Source organism: Patiria miniata, unplaced genomic scaffold (genome assembly GCF_015706575.1).
Source record: "Patiria miniata isolate m_02_andy unplaced genomic scaffold, ASM1570657v1 HiC_scaffold_17, whole genome shotgun sequence".
NCBI classification, from domain to species: Eukaryota; Metazoa; Echinodermata; class Asteroidea; order Valvatida; family Asterinidae; genus Patiria; species Patiria miniata.
In genome coordinates, this window is record NW_024037055.1 from 7,025,981 (window position 1) to 7,045,289 (window position 19,309).

General features: G+C 39.1%; 2 protein-coding genes and 1 non-coding gene across 3 annotated transcripts; 1 reads left to right on the forward strand and 2 right to left on the reverse strand.

Moving 5' to 3' along the window:
- Positions 1–1,435: 1,435 nt before the first annotated feature.
- LOC119723677 (AN1-type zinc finger protein 1-like) lies at positions 1,436–14,486 on the reverse strand. Its single transcript, XM_038194463.1, has 9 exons — positions 14,366–14,486; positions 12,297–12,339; positions 11,519–11,558; positions 9,701–9,828; positions 8,855–8,946; positions 8,037–8,164; positions 7,715–7,882; positions 6,156–6,371; positions 1,436–2,226 (listed from the first exon to the last, which is right to left on the reverse strand). The coding sequence occupies exons 1-8, from the start codon at positions 14,418–14,420 to the stop codon at positions 6,207–6,209; spliced, it is 819 nt and encodes a 272-aa protein (XP_038050391.1). The 5' UTR covers positions 14,421–14,486; the 3' UTR covers positions 1,436–2,226; positions 6,156–6,206.
- Trnas-gga lies at positions 10,380–10,452 on the reverse strand. Its single transcript has one exon. It is a non-coding gene; the product is annotated as a tRNA-Ser (tRNA).
- Positions 14,487–14,584: 98 nt separating the features above from the next.
- LOC119723676 (proteasome assembly chaperone 2-like) lies at positions 14,585–19,224 on the forward strand. The gene is made up of 7 exons (XM_038194461.1): positions 14,585–14,691; positions 15,972–16,143; positions 16,317–16,375; positions 16,804–16,922; positions 17,446–17,646; positions 18,006–18,120; positions 18,915–19,224. Exons 1-7 carry the CDS (start codon positions 14,635–14,637, stop codon positions 19,011–19,013), a joined length of 822 nt encoding a protein of 273 aa, XP_038050389.1. The 5' UTR covers positions 14,585–14,634; the 3' UTR covers positions 19,014–19,224.
- Positions 19,225–19,309: the final 85 nt, after the last annotated feature.

Below are 19,309 nucleotides of genomic sequence, written 5' to 3' on the forward strand. Positions count from 1 at the left end.
AATTTTGTAATTTTAGGTATTCTTGTGTTTAGCCTATTATCTACAATTTCATTCAATCCAGATTTACCGACAGCTACTCGAACGAACATGTTATTGATCAATAAATGCAAGGATCATTCTTATTTTCAATGCATTATGTTTCCAAATATCAAAACTTTGAAAAAAAAATTCAAGAGTTTAGTTTTCAACATTTAATTATTAGTTTGAATCTTCCTGTTGTCAGTGTATTATGTTTCAAAAAAAAAAATAAGTATGGAGAAAAAAAATTCAAGTGCCTTGTTTTGGACATTAAACTGAAAAGATTTGTCGACATTACATGAACTTTCATCATGACAATGCAAGATTTGCAACAAGGAAATCAAGCGAACAAAAAAATCAAAAAAAGAAATTGATCCAAAGTCTCACAATTCTATTTCCTTCCTGTATGCTATAAGCGACCCTCATCGGATGTACTGAGCTAAAAATAGTTCCCAGGTCCCCGCAAAATAAAGAGAGAATATGGAAGTTGAAGGAATCAATCTTGTCATAATTGACAAGCCCGACCCGATTCGTTAAATTAAACTACTATAGGTGCGAGTGGACGATTTGAATATTTAACCCCAATTTCTGCCGTGTTGCAGTGAAATCGGTTTAGATTTTTAAGCTCATTCGGCTGAAGACAAGCTCGGGACACAAAGCCAAAAATAGAGTGGCTTCTATATCAGCTTATGAATATGGTGAACACATGTTTTTGTTTTGACAGTGGTATCCCAGTTTCAAGATCTGCAACAGTATTTTGACCAAAAAATATGACTTCAGAGTTCCTGAACCTTTAGGACAATACAATTTTGTGACTTTTCCACGACCAAATTATAAAAATCCATGACCTAGTTCATCAAAATGCAGATCAAAACTGTAAAAATTGTTCCGTGAAATGTGCTTAACGGAAACAGAAAAACAACAAAACAAAGCGACAATGTCTATCAAAATGCTGCTACATGTATCAGAGAAATTGGTCACATTTCGTTGCGTATAAAAATCAGATTTCCGATGCTAAATTATGAAAATATGCAAAGTTTAAAATTTAAAATAAATTAGTCGTCACAAAATTCCATTTTTCCATGACTTTTCCAGGCTTAGAAATTGAAAATAAAAGTTCATGACTTTTCGAAGGTGTTTTCCGGGCCACGAGAACCCTGTGACTTTAAAAAAAAAAAAAAAATTAAGTTGATGCTGTCATCTTCCAATATTCCTTGTAATGGGGTTTATGTCCTCTTTTCTGGACAACAAAAACAAAATTTATTGAATTGTTCCACAGTGGTGGACTTTTGGGGGATTTAAAAAGTGTCACCAGCAAAAATTCAAAGAAGGTTGTAATAGAATAAACCAAATAATGCACAACTTCAGCACAAAATAATGTAAGATAACTGTCAGTAATGAGGCAAACACAATCCAAAATATTATCCTTCAACTTTTTTATTTTCCCAAGTTTGAAATCGGTATAAATATTGTGACCACTGTTTGGTAAACAACTTGCTGAACAAAGTCTCATTCAAAGAAAATAAATCTGTTTGAAAATTCTCTGGTCAAATAGAAAAAAAAATGAAAAGAAAACATCTAAGAGGTTACTGTAGGTTAATCAAATTGCATTAATTCGTCCGAAATGTCAGCACAGTGCGGACTCAGTCCACTACCCCCTTGGCACAACTACAAAAGCCGACATAAAAAAAATCACTCCCCAATCCGTTCCCCACGAGCTCATTTTGGCCCAATTTCCCAGCAATTTAAGGGTCAGAGCAAGGGTAAATTGAAGACGTTTCCAGGTTAATTGGTCCGAGCATGCGACGTAGATTTATCAGGGGGGAGAGGTTGTTGCTTTTTTTTGTCTAGTTACTTTTTATTTTGACGGAGATTTCACTGTTGCATTCACATCTTAGTGGCGTTTGTCAGGGCGTTTTGTTTTGTCCCAAGGGAAACCTGGGAGTTATTATCTTGAATATATAATAATATTTTGACTTTTTAACAATATTTCTCTTGGTCGACAGATGATGGTTTTTTTTTAAACTTACAAAAAAGCTTTACATCTTAATTTTTATGCTTCAGGTCCTCTTTGACACAAAATTTGGGTAAAAATTTGGAAAGAATGCATCAAATGTCCAGTGCGACCCTTTCAGGCTCATACATTACCATAGCAACACAAGGGCCACACTCCAACTTTCCGCCATCTTGGATTTTTATTTGATGGGGCTGGGGATACAACCAAGAAAGCAAATCAAACTTAAACTATGAGTGTAGAGATTTTAATACTATTTATCTTGAATTTCCAAGGGAAATAAGACATAAATTTGAGTAATTTACATCCTATATTAATAGGTCCAATGCTGTCTGATGTCTGTCGTCTGATGTCTATGTGTCACCTTTTTTGTAAAAGGCCTAAAGAGTATACATGTGCAGGCACAAAATATGCCCCAATTTCACTGTCCTCTGAAGTCAAGGCTGCCACATAAAAAATTACTAAATTTATTTTGTTTTTTCAGCAAATTTGTTTCTGTCAGACTTTTAATAGTTAAATATTACAACATTATCTCTATGAAAACACTCCAAAACACTCCAAATGTTTCTTTCAGACTTTCAATAGTTAGATATTACAACATTATCTCTATGAAAACACTCCAAATATGTTTCTTTCAGACTTTCAATACTTAAACATTACATTATCTCTATGAAAACACTCCAAAACATTCCAAAACGTATCGCTGTTACGCAAAACATAACGTTGATGATGAAAACATGTCGCAAAATTGCTTCGCCAAGGTTTACCACACCCATTGGGGTCAGTATGCAAATTGAGGTCAACCAGCTGGCAGGATGCCGTGCAAAGTGCAGCATCCCGCTAAAATATCAAAAAGTACTTCACTGTTATTACTCCTGTTCATCAGGCTTTTAAATCAGTTTGATGTAGCAGTCACAGATCAGTTGAAAAACAAAATCATAAGAATAACTGAAGACATGTGCACATATAAGTCCCTATCCGTGTTGTTGCTCTACTAACTTAAAGGTTGACTACTTTAATCATTTGTGTTGTTTTTTTCCTTTTGAAGCAACAAAAGTGCTCACAATCTAAAGAAGGGTGCTGAACAACTGACCTGATCAAGTTTTGGCTCAGTGCATGCTGTACATATTCCGAGAAAACAATATTCTTGTATCCCAATTTCAATTCAAAAGATGCAGAGTCATGTTTTGAATTGCGCCTGAAATCAGCGTCTGGGACACATTCTCATTCAGCCGATTGCAGTTACGCGATTATAGCAACCGCGCATGCGTCATGTCAATGCTTGCCCACACCCAATCACGGCCTCGCCGAATTAAAAACGCCTTACGAACGGGAACTTCCAAAAATGCTTCTTTCGACACATCTTTAGAAATGACCTTTAATTGTTTCATTCAAAATGACAGCATGCCAGAAAGACTAATTTTAAAGGGAGGTTAGTGCCATCACTATCTTTAAACCATCACTATCTTTGTCAGTTACTTTTTGGAAAGCTACAAATGATCTACTCTACCTTTAAAGTCAATTACATGAAGAATGAGTAACACAAATGCACTCAGTCCTTAGTGCCAACAGCCTACAAAATATTGTGCTCCACCAAAAAGAAAAAAATAAACAAGTTGTTCGGACCTGGCACAAAAACAAGCGACTTTTATTTCACTGGGGGAAATAAATTGGCGTCATTAGGCAAACCGTGCTGTTTGCACCTGCCTAAATGAAGTAACGTCGGGCCCCAAGGGAACGCTGTAACTTGGTATTTAAACCCTTCATCTATCCATCGGGCACACCTTAGCGAGGAAGCCAGATCCTAAACCACCCCTTCCCCCCCCTCCCCCCCCCCCCCCCCCCCCCCCCCCCCTCCTCGCCCACAAGCCTTCCTTCCATTTCCCTGGCCGGGCAAAGCGAGTCATCTGCCCGTATCAATTACATCACTTTTTTAACGTCCCACATACGAAAATGGCCGGACCAATAATAAGCAGCTGCTGGAGCGAAGTTCTGATCCTAACATTTTCAGGCAGAAATACAGATGATTAAGATTTAAGATTAGGGATACATTCGGTTTTCCCCCCCCCCCCCCCCTCCCCCGCCACATTCTCTTCTCTGTTCCTCCACGATGTTTCGCAACATATATGTGTATGACTCATCGACATGAGCCCATGTTCTCCCTGAAGTGAAAATTCAACAGGGCAGGTAAAAGCCTAAATTAACAAGTGCCAAAGGAGAGACTTCAAAACGGGAGCTCTTACAAAAATTACAAAGAACACCCTCTGTGATACCTGCCATACATAATGTTTTTTAGGTTACACACTAATGTCTTGCATTTCTGTCGCACAAGATTAGAGGAAAACCATCATTTAACTCAATTAGCTTGGTAAGGGCCCCAGGAATCTCAATAAGGACAAACCTCCATCATCAATAATTAAAAATGAACATAACTCAAAGGGATCACCACAACTTTTACAAATGCTTCAAATGAACAACTTGTGAAGTTAAATAAGATTCTCCGTTTATCACAATGTTCAACGCGGGATAATGTACAAACTGACTCTACAAAGAAAACTAGAAAGGCAGATTAGAGCCCAATTTGACGGAGCTATTTATGTCATTATTAATAGTAGTATTTTATTTAGCCAATAAAAACAATACGAGGCTAGCAAGCACAAAGTGCAAACCTCCGCCAAGGCTGAACAATTCCCCGCCATATTGTCAGAACACCCAAAACAAATACTCGCATATCCAATGGACTTCCATATTTTATGGCACATTTAAAGGGAATGTACAACATCTGCTTTTGCTGCAATTTTCAGAAATAAATGGATTTGGAGGATTAGTATGTTATAGCAAATATTGTTACACTGACTTGTTTCACGTGTTGGGTTCGTAGATGCTGGGGAAAAAAAACCAAGAAAACCAATCATATTCTTGTAGTCTGGTTCCCAGACCCCACCTAAGATGAAACGGAGCAATTTATGGACTTTGGGGAATTGTACGATCAGAGAATCAGTCTAGCAGGCTTGTAGTCTTCACAGGTGTGTAATCAATTGCAAAGAAAATGCAGACAAACTACATATGAAAAAGTAAGAGCACTTTTTGAAAAAAAGCCAGTTTTCTCCGAAAAATACAGTTTTTCTTGAAATGGCAGCACACCAGGAGCCACGATTTTACAGGATGCCTTAGACTGTCATTCCCTAACAATCAAGTAAGATATTTCCTGATAATTTGATCATTTCATTTTTTTTTATGTTTGCAAATGTTGTATCTTCCCTTTAAAATGTCAACAGGATTGCTCATATTCTGAATTATCGAAAGATAACAATATTGGTCCCTTTATATCGCTCTATAAGACAGTGTTAGTTATTCGAAAACAAATCCTTAAACTCAAAGATTGTGTAGTCTACATGTATTTATGCATGTGTTGGCCTACCTCTCCACTCCCCCATTGTATAAAATGGTCTAGTCCATTGACCTGTGTGGTTAGATTTGGTGGGTGATAAGGCATACAGGGTCACCGGGTTGGTGCACGCACACGAAGCTGCTCAGTTGTACACAGAGGTACGTTCATGATCTCTACACATAGCATATTCGCACATACAAAATGGTGAAGAATCCTTAAAATAATCCTGCATCCAGACCCAGATCACTTCCAAAATCTAATCGATTTGTACTTGTACCAAGGACCATCCCTAAAAAAAATTCATGAAAATCCGTCCATAACTTTTTTGCGTTATCCTGTTCACAGACAACCAACCAAACAACCAACAAACAAACCAATGCCGATGAAAAAAATAACCTCCTTGGCATAGGTAACAAGAAATTATATAGAACATGACATATAAAAGACTAACACAGAACATACAAGGGCCAGCAAAAGCAGAAAAATCACTACGGTCCTCAGAACTGTTGACCCACATGCGGTCATAGGAAGAAATACAAATAGATAAAATCATATCTGCTAAGGAGGGTCAGCAGGTATGTGCATGATCTTCCTATTTTTTTGCTGCCCAAGGGGGGGGAGGTTTAGACCCCCTACCCTGAAGATACCCAACTGAAGTGAGCTTTAACACTTTAAACTTAATACTATAAGTTTCAGAATTGCTTGAGGTTTCAAAACATATATGAAACTTACCTTTTGGGGTGTTGGGCATCAATTTTGAAGTGAGCTGATGCAGTTTCTCTGTTATAAATACTCGTCAACATTTTCCAAGACGGTGCAGGAATTGTCAACGTACTCCAGGACGAGGCAACCTCCATTGTACAGGGGTGTCTCTCCCTCCAAAAGGGTGCTGAGCCTGCTTTCCATAGGCAGAACATCCCCGGTTTCAGGATGGAACAGTCTTAATTTCTACACATGAACAAAAACAAAAACTGTACACAATTAATCCCAGATTCCTAAAATATCTTTTTTGGAGAAAAAAATGCATTGTTTTGAATCAGTCTCACAACAAAAAATGGTGACCTGTCCTGGCAATATAAACCCACTTAAACCATGCGAGTTAAACTGAAGTAAACAAAATTTTAATTAGTTTTCAAAATGTACAACTAATCCAAAAAAGCTAGGAATATATCTTCCAGAGCACAATTTTCAGTCAAACTGTGCTTAAAATAAACATCTGTGATGTAGTGAGTAATTAAAACAAAATTTGTAAAAAAAAAATTTAAAAAAATAGAAATAAATATCCCTGTTGTGTTGTTCAAATTTTTGGGGGGCCATTCGAATCTCTCCCAGTGGTCTCCCCCCCCCCCCCAACTCTCCCCTTCTTACCGTTGAGGGGGTACTTGTGCACGGAGCCCTTAGAGGTGCAGACCTGTAAATCAGCCCTAAATTACCTACGCCAGCCAAATCACAATTTCCATGCCCTTAAAGTCTCAGGTATTAGAGCATTTTGAGGGCCGTGAACTTGAGGTTTGTCAAAAAAGGAAGGTTGGAAGCCATGCAGAGGACTGTGAGCTCGTATTTCTGTGGAATTTGGACGAAATTAGGCCCCGAAATGGCTCTATTTTGCAATGGAGCGTAGGCGTCCATTTTCAAAATGGCGACGGGCTTGAGGACTGCTTTTAGGGGTGATCATCTTTGGATGGAATTTTCTCCCAAAAGTCATTAGATTAATAACCCAACAAAAATTGAAATGAAAGATGATGGAATAAGCTTTAATTTCATGTGTGTTTCAAACACCTCGGAGAGTTGTGAGTATTTTTAATAATTTTGGGAAGTGGGCGTAATTACCACTGAGGTCTATGGCAGTCTATTTACTGGTTTGGAACCTTAAAGAAAAGTTTTGCAAAACAATTAACTGGCCTTAAAGGGGGCCGACCAGCGTTGGAGAAAACTGGCTTTTTTCAAAAACTGCTCCTAACTTTCATAATTAGTTATTCCGCAATTGTTTGCACGCCTGTGAAGGGGTACAAGCCTGCTAGACTGATTCTCTGACCTTACAATTTCCCAAAGTCATGATTGCTCTGTGTCATCTAAAGTGAGGTCAGGGAACCAGACTACAAGAACAAGATTGGTTTTCATGGTTTTTTTTAGCATCTACCAGCCCAAAACGTGAAACAAGTCATTTCAGCAACATTTGCTAAAACATACTAATCCTCCAAATCCATTTATTTCCAAAAATTGCTGCAAAAGCAAATGTTGTACATTCCCTTTTAAGACAAAGAATAATCGTTCTTAAGAACTTTACCTACCTTGGCCGTTGCAACGTTATTATCGTTCCTGAGTTTGGCGATGGAGGCGACTTTATCCACAGCCCTCCCCACACTCCATAGAGAGGAAAAGAAGACAGCTTGGCTCTTGAGGCCCTGGTCCTGGCCCTGGCCGCGGGGAAGAACAACTCGGAAGTACAGTCGCTCCGTCTGCAAGCAAAATGGAAATCTTTTAGTTTTGCACGTTTCAGAGCACTCCAGGTCTCAGTCTGTGTCCCTCTTAACTTTTACTTTGTAACCATGACATCACAGATGACGAGGTCAATACAAACTACAAGACTACAGAGAGGAACAAGTGCAATACCTGTGGGATAGCTTTGTCTCCTAGCGCGTTCATCTTCAATTTCATCAATGCTACTTTAGCTGCCGTCTTCTGAGACTTTGCCCCAATCTTCCTCTTAGTGGCTGCGGAACCCTTGGCTTTGTAAGTCTCTGTAACATCACAAGTCAAAAAAGTGTTGATTATCAGCTGTGTTTCCTGATGTCGAATTCGCTTTGCATTTGCGTCAAGTATGACTTCTACATCCAATCAACATACAGGGTAAGTAAAAAAATGAAACCCAAATGTTGGGACTATTGCATTAGTGAAGTTCTGCATGTAGCACTTTCAAAATCTAGGATATGAAAGCCCAATTCATAAGCTTTCTTTTAGTACAAGAATCATTCAAATCACTCGTAATTTTCAAGTTACGGAATTTTAAACACAACCACCTTTTTTAAGGTTTTGACCACAGATCACAAAAAAGTTCAATGTTCTTTCAGCAAAACGAAAACAAGTCACATAGGGATGTGTGTGAATTGTATTCGTTTTGCTGAAAGAATGCACACCTTTTTTGTGATCCCTGGACAGCAATTTAAAACGGTGGTTGTGTTTAAAATTCCGTAACTTGAAAAGTGCATGCGTGATTTCAATGATTCTTATACTAAAAGAAAGCTTTTGAATTGGGCTTTCATGTCCTAGATTTTGAAAGTGCTACATGCAAAAACTTCAATACGACAATAGTCCCAACATTTGGGTTTCGTTTTTTTAAACTCACCCTGTAGACAGTTTGAACAACACACAGGATTGCAAACATTTCAAAAGTTCATTAGCAGATTATGGAATCAGAAACAACCATCTACCTTGGATTTTCTCCACCAGTTCGGCTGTCTTGGCCATTCTCGGTGCCGTCTCTTCCAGCTTGGTGCAGTCATGATCTTGTTGGTGGCGATGGCTAAAATAATTCCAGCACAAAAAAATTGTGATTAGAGGGGACACTTGCATTCAGAAAAACAAAAACAATTTATACTCCTGAGTGGAGAGATGTAAGTGGGGCTAAAGTGGCTTGCCCAAGGACACAACACATGGCCAGCAGCTGGATTCGAACCCCTGACCCTCTGATCATGAGTCACAAACTCTAACTACTAGGCCACTCTCCCCCAGGATTGTCTATACAGGAACATTACCCTATCACTCACTGCACTACCACAGAATTTGACATAATTAACCCTAACTCCCTAGGCATTTTTGCTAGGATGTAACCTCAATCCTGCAAATTCCTTCAACTGCCTCCATGTAAAAATTGCATACAGCCTCAATCCTGCAAAATCCTCCTTATTTCTTGAATGTGGTCTTTGGAGGGGTGACCACTACCTCAATCCTGCAAAATCCTCCAGCAATCACTGTCAATAATGTTGAGGCAGAGCCAGTGGCATCGTGGAGGATTCCAAGTATAATATAGGCCTAAAATGTATGCATGGCTGAGCATAAACAACACAAGGTCCGGCTTAAGACCTTGACACAGTGCATCCTCCGAAATCAGCCACACATTTTTGCCATTATAGCCTCAATCTTGCAAAATCCTCCATTTTGCAAAGAGCATTTTGGAGGATTCGGGAAGGTTAGGTTTAACACAACATGGAATTTCTGCCAAGAAGGTTTGTATGAAATAAGGTTACATCTTTAAATGACAGCATGAAGTTATTCACCTGAGACAGTAGTTGTTCCTACAATGCTGACAGCTCACAGGAATCAGTTCTTTGTCTGGACACTCGGGAAAACTGCATCCATAGCTGGTGGGCGCGTCCAAGTCTTTGTGGTCGTGGGTTATGTTGGCCTGTAAAATAATCCTGCAACATTTGATCATTCATAAACATAGTTAAAGAGGTTGTGGAATGCTGAAAGTTGTTTTGTTTTTTATATTTTTTTATTGTAGAGTAGACCCATATATATCATAATGACAAAGTCCCATTCTTTTGTAATGTGCGTTTACATGTTTATAAAACTGAAATTCATCGAGTAATTTGTTGGTCAGCGAGCGCATAATTGAAATCAACAGTCGTCGGGTTCTTCGTAAAATGAGAAAAATCGTGACGTAATAAACAGGACTCATTTATACTACGCTGCATCGGGAGTCTTGTTTATTACGTCACGATTTACTATGTTTTGTTTGCTGCCCCCAACGACGACTTTTACACAAATTGCACGTTCGGGTTGAAACAGGACCTGAAAAACAGCTCTCAAAAGTACCTTTTGTACTCATTTCATGACAGACACAATAGTCATTTTTATTTCATCACACCTTAGGCTACATATACCCGAAAAATGAGGGAAATATCTTCGAGCATTCCACAACCTCTTTAATAATTTGAATTTGAACAAAGAAATTGACTGGAGCAGGGTTTGAACCTGCGACCTCCAGATTTCCGTTCCAGTGCTCTTTCAACTGAGCTATCCAGCCCTATGTTGGCGGTTCCCCATTTTGTCAATGTCTCTGTTCAAGGGGAGCTAGTCAGAAGCCATAAACCATATATAAACGTAAAAGTAAAAAAAAAAAAATCAACCTATTTAATCACTACTGTGTGATGGCATTTTGCACTGGAAAGATGTACATTAAATAATTTATCATATTGAAATCATAAATGCAAGGCCCTGACATTTCAATGCCATAGCTGAGATTTCTTAAGTTCATTGAGTAAGAACAAAATTGTTTTCAAGTTTTATATTTCAGTTCAGTCAGTAAGCAGTTTGCTGCACATTTTCGTTTCTTGTGATCAAATTCATTTAGGGGTTTGTAAATTGGTACTTTAAAAAGTTGCAAACAAAACTTATTTTGGTAAAAGGCTTAACATTTCAAAGCATGCAAATCTTGCTGGGAATCACAACGCTTTTAAAGATTTAAAGGGAAAATACAACATTTGCAAACATCAAAAAATAAAACTACCAAATCATTTTGAAATACCTTGCTGTACTGTTAGTGAATGACAGTGTAAAGCATCCTGTAAAATCATGGCACCTGGTATACTGTCATTTTCAAGAAAAGTGGTATTTTTGTATCAATTTCCAACGCTGATCAGCCGACCAGCGTTGGAAAAAACTGGCTTTTTTCAAATACTGGCCCCAATTGACCATCGCACTTGTTTGCAATCGATTACACACCTATGAACGGGTACAAGCCAGCTAGACTGGTTCCCTGACCTTACAATTCCCCAATGTATGTAAACTGCTCTGTTTCTTCTTATATGGAGTCAGGGAACCAGACTACAGGAAAATGATTGTTTTTTCTTGGTTTTTATAGCATTTTCGAACCCAAAACCTCAAAAAAGTCAGTGTAACTATATTTGCTATATATTTCCCACCTCCCAATTCCATCCATTTCTGAAAATTACAGCAAAAGCAAATGATGTATATTCCCTTTAATCTTTGAAAAAATGAGATTTAAGATCAATTAACAAATTGATTTATCCATTTCAAATTTAAATTTGATATAAAAAGAACAGTTTTAAGTTTGTTCCTCCCTTTATTACCTGTGAACAGCAATGGGCGTCAAAACTTCGGTGATCCAAGCTGCAAAAGAGTAAATGAAATGTCACTGTCAACAAAAAAATTTAAATTATAGAAATCTAAAAGATGAAGGAATTACTTCTTTTTATTCTAACAATTACAATAAAATTATTTGCATTTTTACTCTGGGGAATGCGCCTTGTATTAAAATGAGATGTTGCATGAATTTTATCCCAAGAAAAACAATTCATTCAAAGTTTAACCCTAACCGCCCTGAATCCTTCAAAATCCTCTTTGCCAAAGTGGAGGAATTTGGAGGATTGAGGTTACATGGCAAAAGTGTGTTACTGATTTCGTAGGATACACTTTGTCAAGGTCTTGGGCCGGACCTTGTGTTGTTTTTGCTCAGCCATGCATAAATATAGGCCTGGGTTATGCTTGAAATCCTCCGTACTGCTCCAGGGTGTCACTGGCCAAGCCTCAACATATTGACAGTCACTGCCGCAGGATTTTGCAGGATTCAGGCAATGGTCACCCCTCCATGGACCATATTCAAGAAATAATGGAGGAATTTGCAGGATTGAGGATATATGTGCTATTTTTTTCATGAGGCCAATTGAAGGATTTTGCAGGATTGAGGCTACATCCTAGCAAAAAGGCCTAGGGAGTTAGGGTTAAAGATAATTTAACCATAACAAGCGGGCATGTTCTCTGCGCATTGGTGTTTTAGCAGTCAAAGACACAGGAAAAACTACTGGTACAAATGTTCTCAAATAGTTCGACATAATTTGGCAATCTTACCAAAATATCCCTGAACATCCATTGCACTGAAACGGCAAGAAATCTGTAGAGGAAATCAAAAGTGATAATGAGAAATTAAACAAGTTACAACAAATCTAAGGACTTGAGAGGAGTCCCAGCTCTGAGATTGATTCTATCTAAAGACACCTCCTCAGAAAATTTTACTTTATACATCTTCAAAAAGCCTTTGCCCTGTGGCAGTGTATTATGGCTAAACACTTCCATGTAACCATCAGAAATGCACATTATTCAGCAGATAAGATGACCCTCAAAATCACTCCTGTGTTCAATTTTTGGAGGGCTTAACACTAATAATTTTTTTTTTAAATTGCTGATTTTTGGAGGATTTTGTAATGACGGACAGTTAGAATGCAATGACAGCAGAGACCAAAACATGTATGAAAAAGATAGCAGGTACAACCATGCACAATGAATGCACAAAACCGCATTGATTCGCATCATGCACAAAATTGCACTGATTTGCACGGTATCAACTGCAAAACAGAAACGAGAAAATCATATTTTCTGCCAAACGATCGATACTGTTCAACATTACAAAAATAGGGTCAATATCAATATTGATCCTACAGAGGTGTGAGTGACCACTGGTAAAAAGAGCTGAAAACACCTGGGACAAGGTGCCAAAAAGCTGATAATCTTTTGTACCCAGCAAGTGAGGGGAAAAGCTGAAAGACAAAACAAAAAAAGCTGAAATCAACTTAAGGTCGCAGAAGGCATTTGGTATGATAAAATCACAAGATTGAAGACGGGCCACAAGTACGAGAAGTACTTGTCCGACTTGGACCCTACTATCGCCAGACCATGTCCGAATGTTTAAAACGTGATAAGTTGGGTCCCAGTTGACATGCGGACTATGGCCCACATTACTAGTACTCGGACTATTATAACTTAGTACAACATCGCCCAAAATACTGCCTCTTTTCCACCAAAAAATTGGCGATCGTGTAGTGGAGGGCACCGTTCCCAGTATAAGGGAACAAAATCCACTTTAAAATGATTAGATATACCAAACTAGTTGGCGACATTCTCAATAAACAGGTAGGTATGTTATAGATAGAGGGCAGGGTTTTGATTTTCGAAGTGGCTATCGTTACGGCAGCCGTTGTTTAGCAGCGCCTTCTACGATACTTTTTTGATATGCACGCAGGTATGTACATCTGTAATTATTTGTTTCCCCACGTTTTAGCGTGCAGTGCGACAGCTCAGTCGATAGAGGGTGGGTTTTGCACCGCGAGGTTGCGGGTTCGCATCTCAATTTTGCACTCAATTTTTTTTTCCTTTTCTAACCTGAGGTTTTGGAGGATTTTTTTTAAAAGGGAAATAAAGTCTGAATTTCATAACGTTCAAATTCACTTTTTTCCTTCTAATTTTATATTTTCTTCTCATGTTTTTATAAAAGTTTGAAGTTCTACCGTAACGATAGAAAATGGGAAATGCGTTACGGCTGCCGTAACAATAGCCACTGCGTTTGATTTGTTTAGTTAACTTTGGGGGTAAAATGACGATGACAGCGCGGCGATCACCGCGTGACGTACCATGAGCACGCACGGCGCGCTGAATCGCAAGGCACAAACCGCGCAGGAAAATCGTGATTTCTACCTCAAGAAACTGTTCAAAATTGCAAAACGGGTGTCATTAGAATTGAGAAAAGTCTGCTTTTGATTGTAAATGTGATTTTTGAGCAATAAAAAACATTTTTGAATCTAATTTGATCATAACAAAACAGGGGCCCTGCACTACTACACGATTGCCATTAAATCACCACAGTGCTGTTCTATGTGGTGACTGCTGTTCTGCAATAATGTTGTGGAAAACATTCCAATTTTGCCAGAATGCACTTGGAAAAATGTCCAGACCATGACTCTCCATAGACTTTATGCACAACCACAGCGGCGTCAGGAACGCGGGAGAAAACGAAACACTGCCACCGACACGTGACACAGAACACCAGCTAATCGAAAGATAAAAACAGCCTTTATCGGACTATTCTTCCCATGATAAAGTTGTGATCAATTTACTCTTAATGTTTTCTATAGTATAAATAGTACCGAGCTGCTTGCAGGATTTTACGCTGCAATGTTTTCCAATGTCCAACTCCGCCATTGTCAGTTTTCAGCAGGTTTTCCTCCGTGCGTGTTTATAATTTTTGTGACGGGCGACAGCTTGTCGTTTTTACGTGTTTCCCCGTTTAGACGGATAGACACCAGACCAAAGTTTACTCTTGGAAAACACAGGCTCTTGGTGGCGCTATCACAATCAACATGATCAACGTGACTTTGCCTTTATAATTTTGTTCTGCGGGGAAAAAAATATCAAGATGTTCATCAGTGCCGCATCCTCCTCAAATGATTGGAGTGGATTCACTCTGATTTTGGTAATCTTTCATCCTTGATGATAGTGACAAAATTTGTGAATGTGATCCTTTTCGGGCATAAAGTTGAATGTTGTGATACGAAGGAAGCACTTGATTCAGATAAACTATTGAAGATGGGATCAGGGGATTATAACTTGAGGAGGTTATGGAGTACTTTGGTGATGCACTGATGAGGATGGATGGTTGTCATGCCAACACAGATGATATAGCATGAGAATTAATAAGGGATTTGTTTTAATTTCGGTATCATTATGGTTTTAAAAAAAAAAAGTAAAGTTGATCTCGGTGGTCTGTAGGCTGAAAGTTATTTTGAGTTGGACTTGTGCACAACTTTGAACTAGGCCTAGCCCCACTGGTGTGGCCGCGATATTGCTGCGCTGTATCTCTGCAGCAATATCGCGGCCACACTAGTGGGGCTAAACTAGGCCTAACTAGCAAGCGACTAAGAGGCATCTAAATATTTGGCCATGAGAATGCGAGTTTTGCACCCACCAGTCCCACATCCCCTTGCGGCCTTGGTATAGTTACGGCCTACTGCCTAAAAATTTAATTCTGTTTTAATTGTATTTAAAAAAAATTACCTTAGCACACACAAGGAACTTTTAAAACAGTATTGGTGTTTCACTGTTTTGCGCCATGTTGCCCGCGGGGCAATTTTGCACACGTTGCTGTGTATGCATCGTCATTGAAAAGCTTTGGCGCTTCCAAGTCATCATGCAGTCATTCCAAAATGCGCCCGCGTCTAGCAAGGTATGTTCTTTTTTTGCCCCGCAAACAAGATGGCCCACATTATTGTAAAACACCTAATATTAGACCATTGCATTGATAAAGCCAAAGTTGATATTTATGCTTAACTTAAATTGTGAGATGAAAGTTATCCAAAAATGCAAAAATAACTTGAAATAAAAGAAAATATGAACAAATAATAAATAAATGAAAAATGAAAAAGAAAAAGGCTCATGTCTTTCTAGCCCCACTAGTGTGGCCTCGGTATTGCTGCGCTGTACCTGGTAGCAATACCGAGCAATACAGCGCAACAATACAGAGGCCACACTATTGGGGCTTCTAAATGTTTTCCAACAACGTCTTTAGAGGAAATTTTAAATTCATTCCTATGACTTTTAGGGATTCTTTTACGATCCGTTCCAAATGAACTACATAGAAGATAATCAGCTGATAGAACACATACTGCAGAGAAATAATAATTTAAGCTATTATTTCACGTGATTGAAGAGTTAAAATGAACTTACCTGAGTGTACCTTTGTTATGCCCCTTATAGCCAGCTGTATCCGTTGGCAACGTTGCCCAGCTGGCCTCGGATCTTCTCATCTCGACGCTGGAACTCACCAAGGCAGGTTACTTGCACGATGCCAGTATCCTGCCGTTGTGTGGCAATGATCCGTTTGGGAGGTCGGGTGTGACTGAAGGACGTTTGGTCACCAGCGCCGAAGGTAGGACGGCCTCGGTCAAAACGCTCATTTTGTTTACAATTTCGCTTTAATAATTAAATATAAACCATAAATATGCACAAAGTAATTAGTAGTATTTTGCACTATACAACACAACTTTTGGGAAAAACGGAAATTCAAATGTTGATTTCAAATTCATACTTGTTCTTTTACAGTTTACGAATCAAAGCAGAGGAAACTTGTGGTGGTTCAGCAACGGACACCGTTGGTCAAGGTGAAAATTGAATTAATGAATGGATTTATTTGAATTTTATTCATTTGTTTAACTTCTGTTTAAGTCAGCTTGGTTACATTCTATTTTGTGGATTTTGAATAGCATTTGTGATATTCCAAAATATTTCAAACATCATTTGTGATTACACGTTTGCTTATTTTTAAATTTTTTTCCTGGAAAAATTAGACCATTTTTGACAATTCTTTACAGACACCCAGCCAAGTCAAATCCAACAAATTCCAATAGCTAGTTCATAGAAAATCCAACAAAAATTACCTGTTATTGGATCTTTTCTGAATCAACACGGTTAGGATCAGCGAATTGCTTCAAAAAAAAAAAAATAAGAAAATAGACATTAATGTTCCAAGAAAAATAACAAGGCTTATTTTTTGTCTGTAATAAATCATTTTGAATGTTGCTTTTAAAAGGGGAAACAAGCCGACTTCAGAAGAAAGCTCCTGGCTTGGATAAAAGACGCCAAATTCTCCCGCGTTATTCTACTGACAAGCAGCCAATCACACGAGAGAACAGATGCGCAGTTGACGGGGTACGTAAAAGACGTCCCGATATATGTTGCACACCAGTGGTGTAGTCCGAATGATGAATTTTGTCAAATAAAGCGTCGGAGAACAAATTTATCTAAGCAGTATTCCCTCACTGCTGACCTCTGACATGTGGTCGAAATTTATTCAAATTGATAACTAATTAAGCAATGCGATTCGGCCCAGGTGTTGGGCCCAATTTTACGGTTCTTCTCAATGTAAGTAAAAACTTAGTAAAAACTACATTAAAATTAACTTTGAATACAATTTGGCTAAACAGAAATGTCTTTTCTCCAAACAACATGGAAATTCCTTCGGAGGCAAGAGGAGCATCCATCATTATTCAAACACCTCAAATTTTGGGAGAAAAGGTGTCGAGTTGGGAGGGAAAAAATGTCAATACTCGACTAAAAGGAAATTCTGAGATTCTGATTTGCCATTTTCCTAATCCCACTTGAGAATTTTATCTACTTATAATTCTTATCAAAATCTGTGTTTAATCAGTTGCCATTGCTCATTTTTTTGTAGGAGTCAGTTTAGGTATCTGACCACCCCCAAGCTCGACGACCAACTTGGTACAGTCCTTTCAGAACAGCTCCACTGGAAGAGGTTAGAAAAGAGAGAGAACCAGTGGGCTCCACCACTGGCCAATGAAGAGGGGAGGCCAGAGTGCGCGAGGGGCATTTACATCCCAGGAGGGGGAATCGCAAAGAAATTCTTCGATGATTGGTGAGTTTGTCATCCACTTTTATAATTTCAAAACAATTTCTAATGGGGAGTCAGGTTGGTGCAGTGGTTCTGGCCCGGGTTCGATTCCCGCCCAGATCCACATGTCGATTTGGTTCACACTCCCTTGCCTGATTCCGTGAAATTTTCCCCCAGGTTTTCCATCTGGGGTTTTCCTCCCACCTCTAAAGCTGTCTTCTTTCTTCCAAGTCATTTTCAGGCTTGCAAGTTACAGTGCCTGGGGCGCTTTGGAAGAATCTTTGGCTTAATTACCAGAACTTAATAATAATGGAAAAAAATAACAGAATATTTATTGATGTGAAATTTTCCCAACGATTGGTCTGTTTATTTTTGTTTTTCAGTTGCACACAAGACATTCCACTTGCCATACTTCTGTTGTTCTGCTCGGAAGGTGACAATATTCCAGACGCCCTTTCGATGGTCACTCATCTGAACCACTGGCAGCAATTGATCCAGGTATGAACGTTTGGAAATTATTCCTCTCAAAAAAGCTTGCCTGAATTTGTTGCCGTAATGATTTGGTCGGAAACGAAGTAATCAGTTTAACTTTGGATTGGTGTTGAGACACAAGCTACATGTAGCTCATTTAGTCTATGGGCTCTGTGCACAAGTACCCCTTCATCGGCCAGAAAAGGAGAGTTGGGGGAGACCTAGACTGGTTCCCGGTCCATCCGCTGCGGATTTCGAATGTATCCATAATTATTGGGGCGGGGATTAGTCTTGGAGACCATCCAAAGAGAAATTTGAACGCTTTCACGCGCCGACGACGCCCGACGTTCACGCGAAGACACTGTTGCTAATAGCTTTGGCACATTCAGAAAGTCACGAACCAGTACAGTATGCACACGCTTGTGTGTCCCATCCAAGGGGGCTGTCAAAAGTTTGTGCAAATTTTTTTGGCGTACGAAGCACGTACGAAACACAGTGCATCAGGCGGAAAAGTCTGGTGTACTTTGATGCATTCAGCTACCAACACCAGTGCATAAACGGCCACTTCCGAGACAATGAGAGCTAGTCCCATTGAACAATGCCACAGTTGTATCCTGCTGCGTTCAGAGACCACAGACTCCGAGGCAGTTTGGCATTGAGATTTTTGACCGGATGGATCTTGCTACACTGGGCAGGCTCGTCTCTTAGGCAAGTGTTGCATGTTGCTGTGTTTGGCAGGGTTGCTAGCCAAAATATCCTGGAGGGTGTTGTTATGTTGATCACGAATATAATTCATATTTTTCTTCACCCTTTATTTTTAGGAACCAGAAAGCACTCAGTCAGAAGGTCGTAGTCCGTGGAGAATTCCCAGCTCATGGAGTATGTTATATGGACCCCAGTTTGATCCGTCAATCTACTAGAACAAATGATACTCACGAGTCATCATTGGACTTGCTGTAGACTTTGAAACGCAAGAAGAGAAACAGCCACCAGTTGGTTCAGTACACCGACATCGGTTCGTTTGTGGCATGACAAGAATGAAACATTTAGGACTAGTTAATTCAGGCGATTCACAATGCAGTGCGCCACCAAGAGTTTGCCATGGAGAGTCCATTTTTCAGGTTTACAGTCGACAAAGCATGGTCCATTTGAATGAGTGCCAGTAGACAACTTGAGCTAATATGTTATAGATCGGAGCATAGCGTTCTGCCGCCTT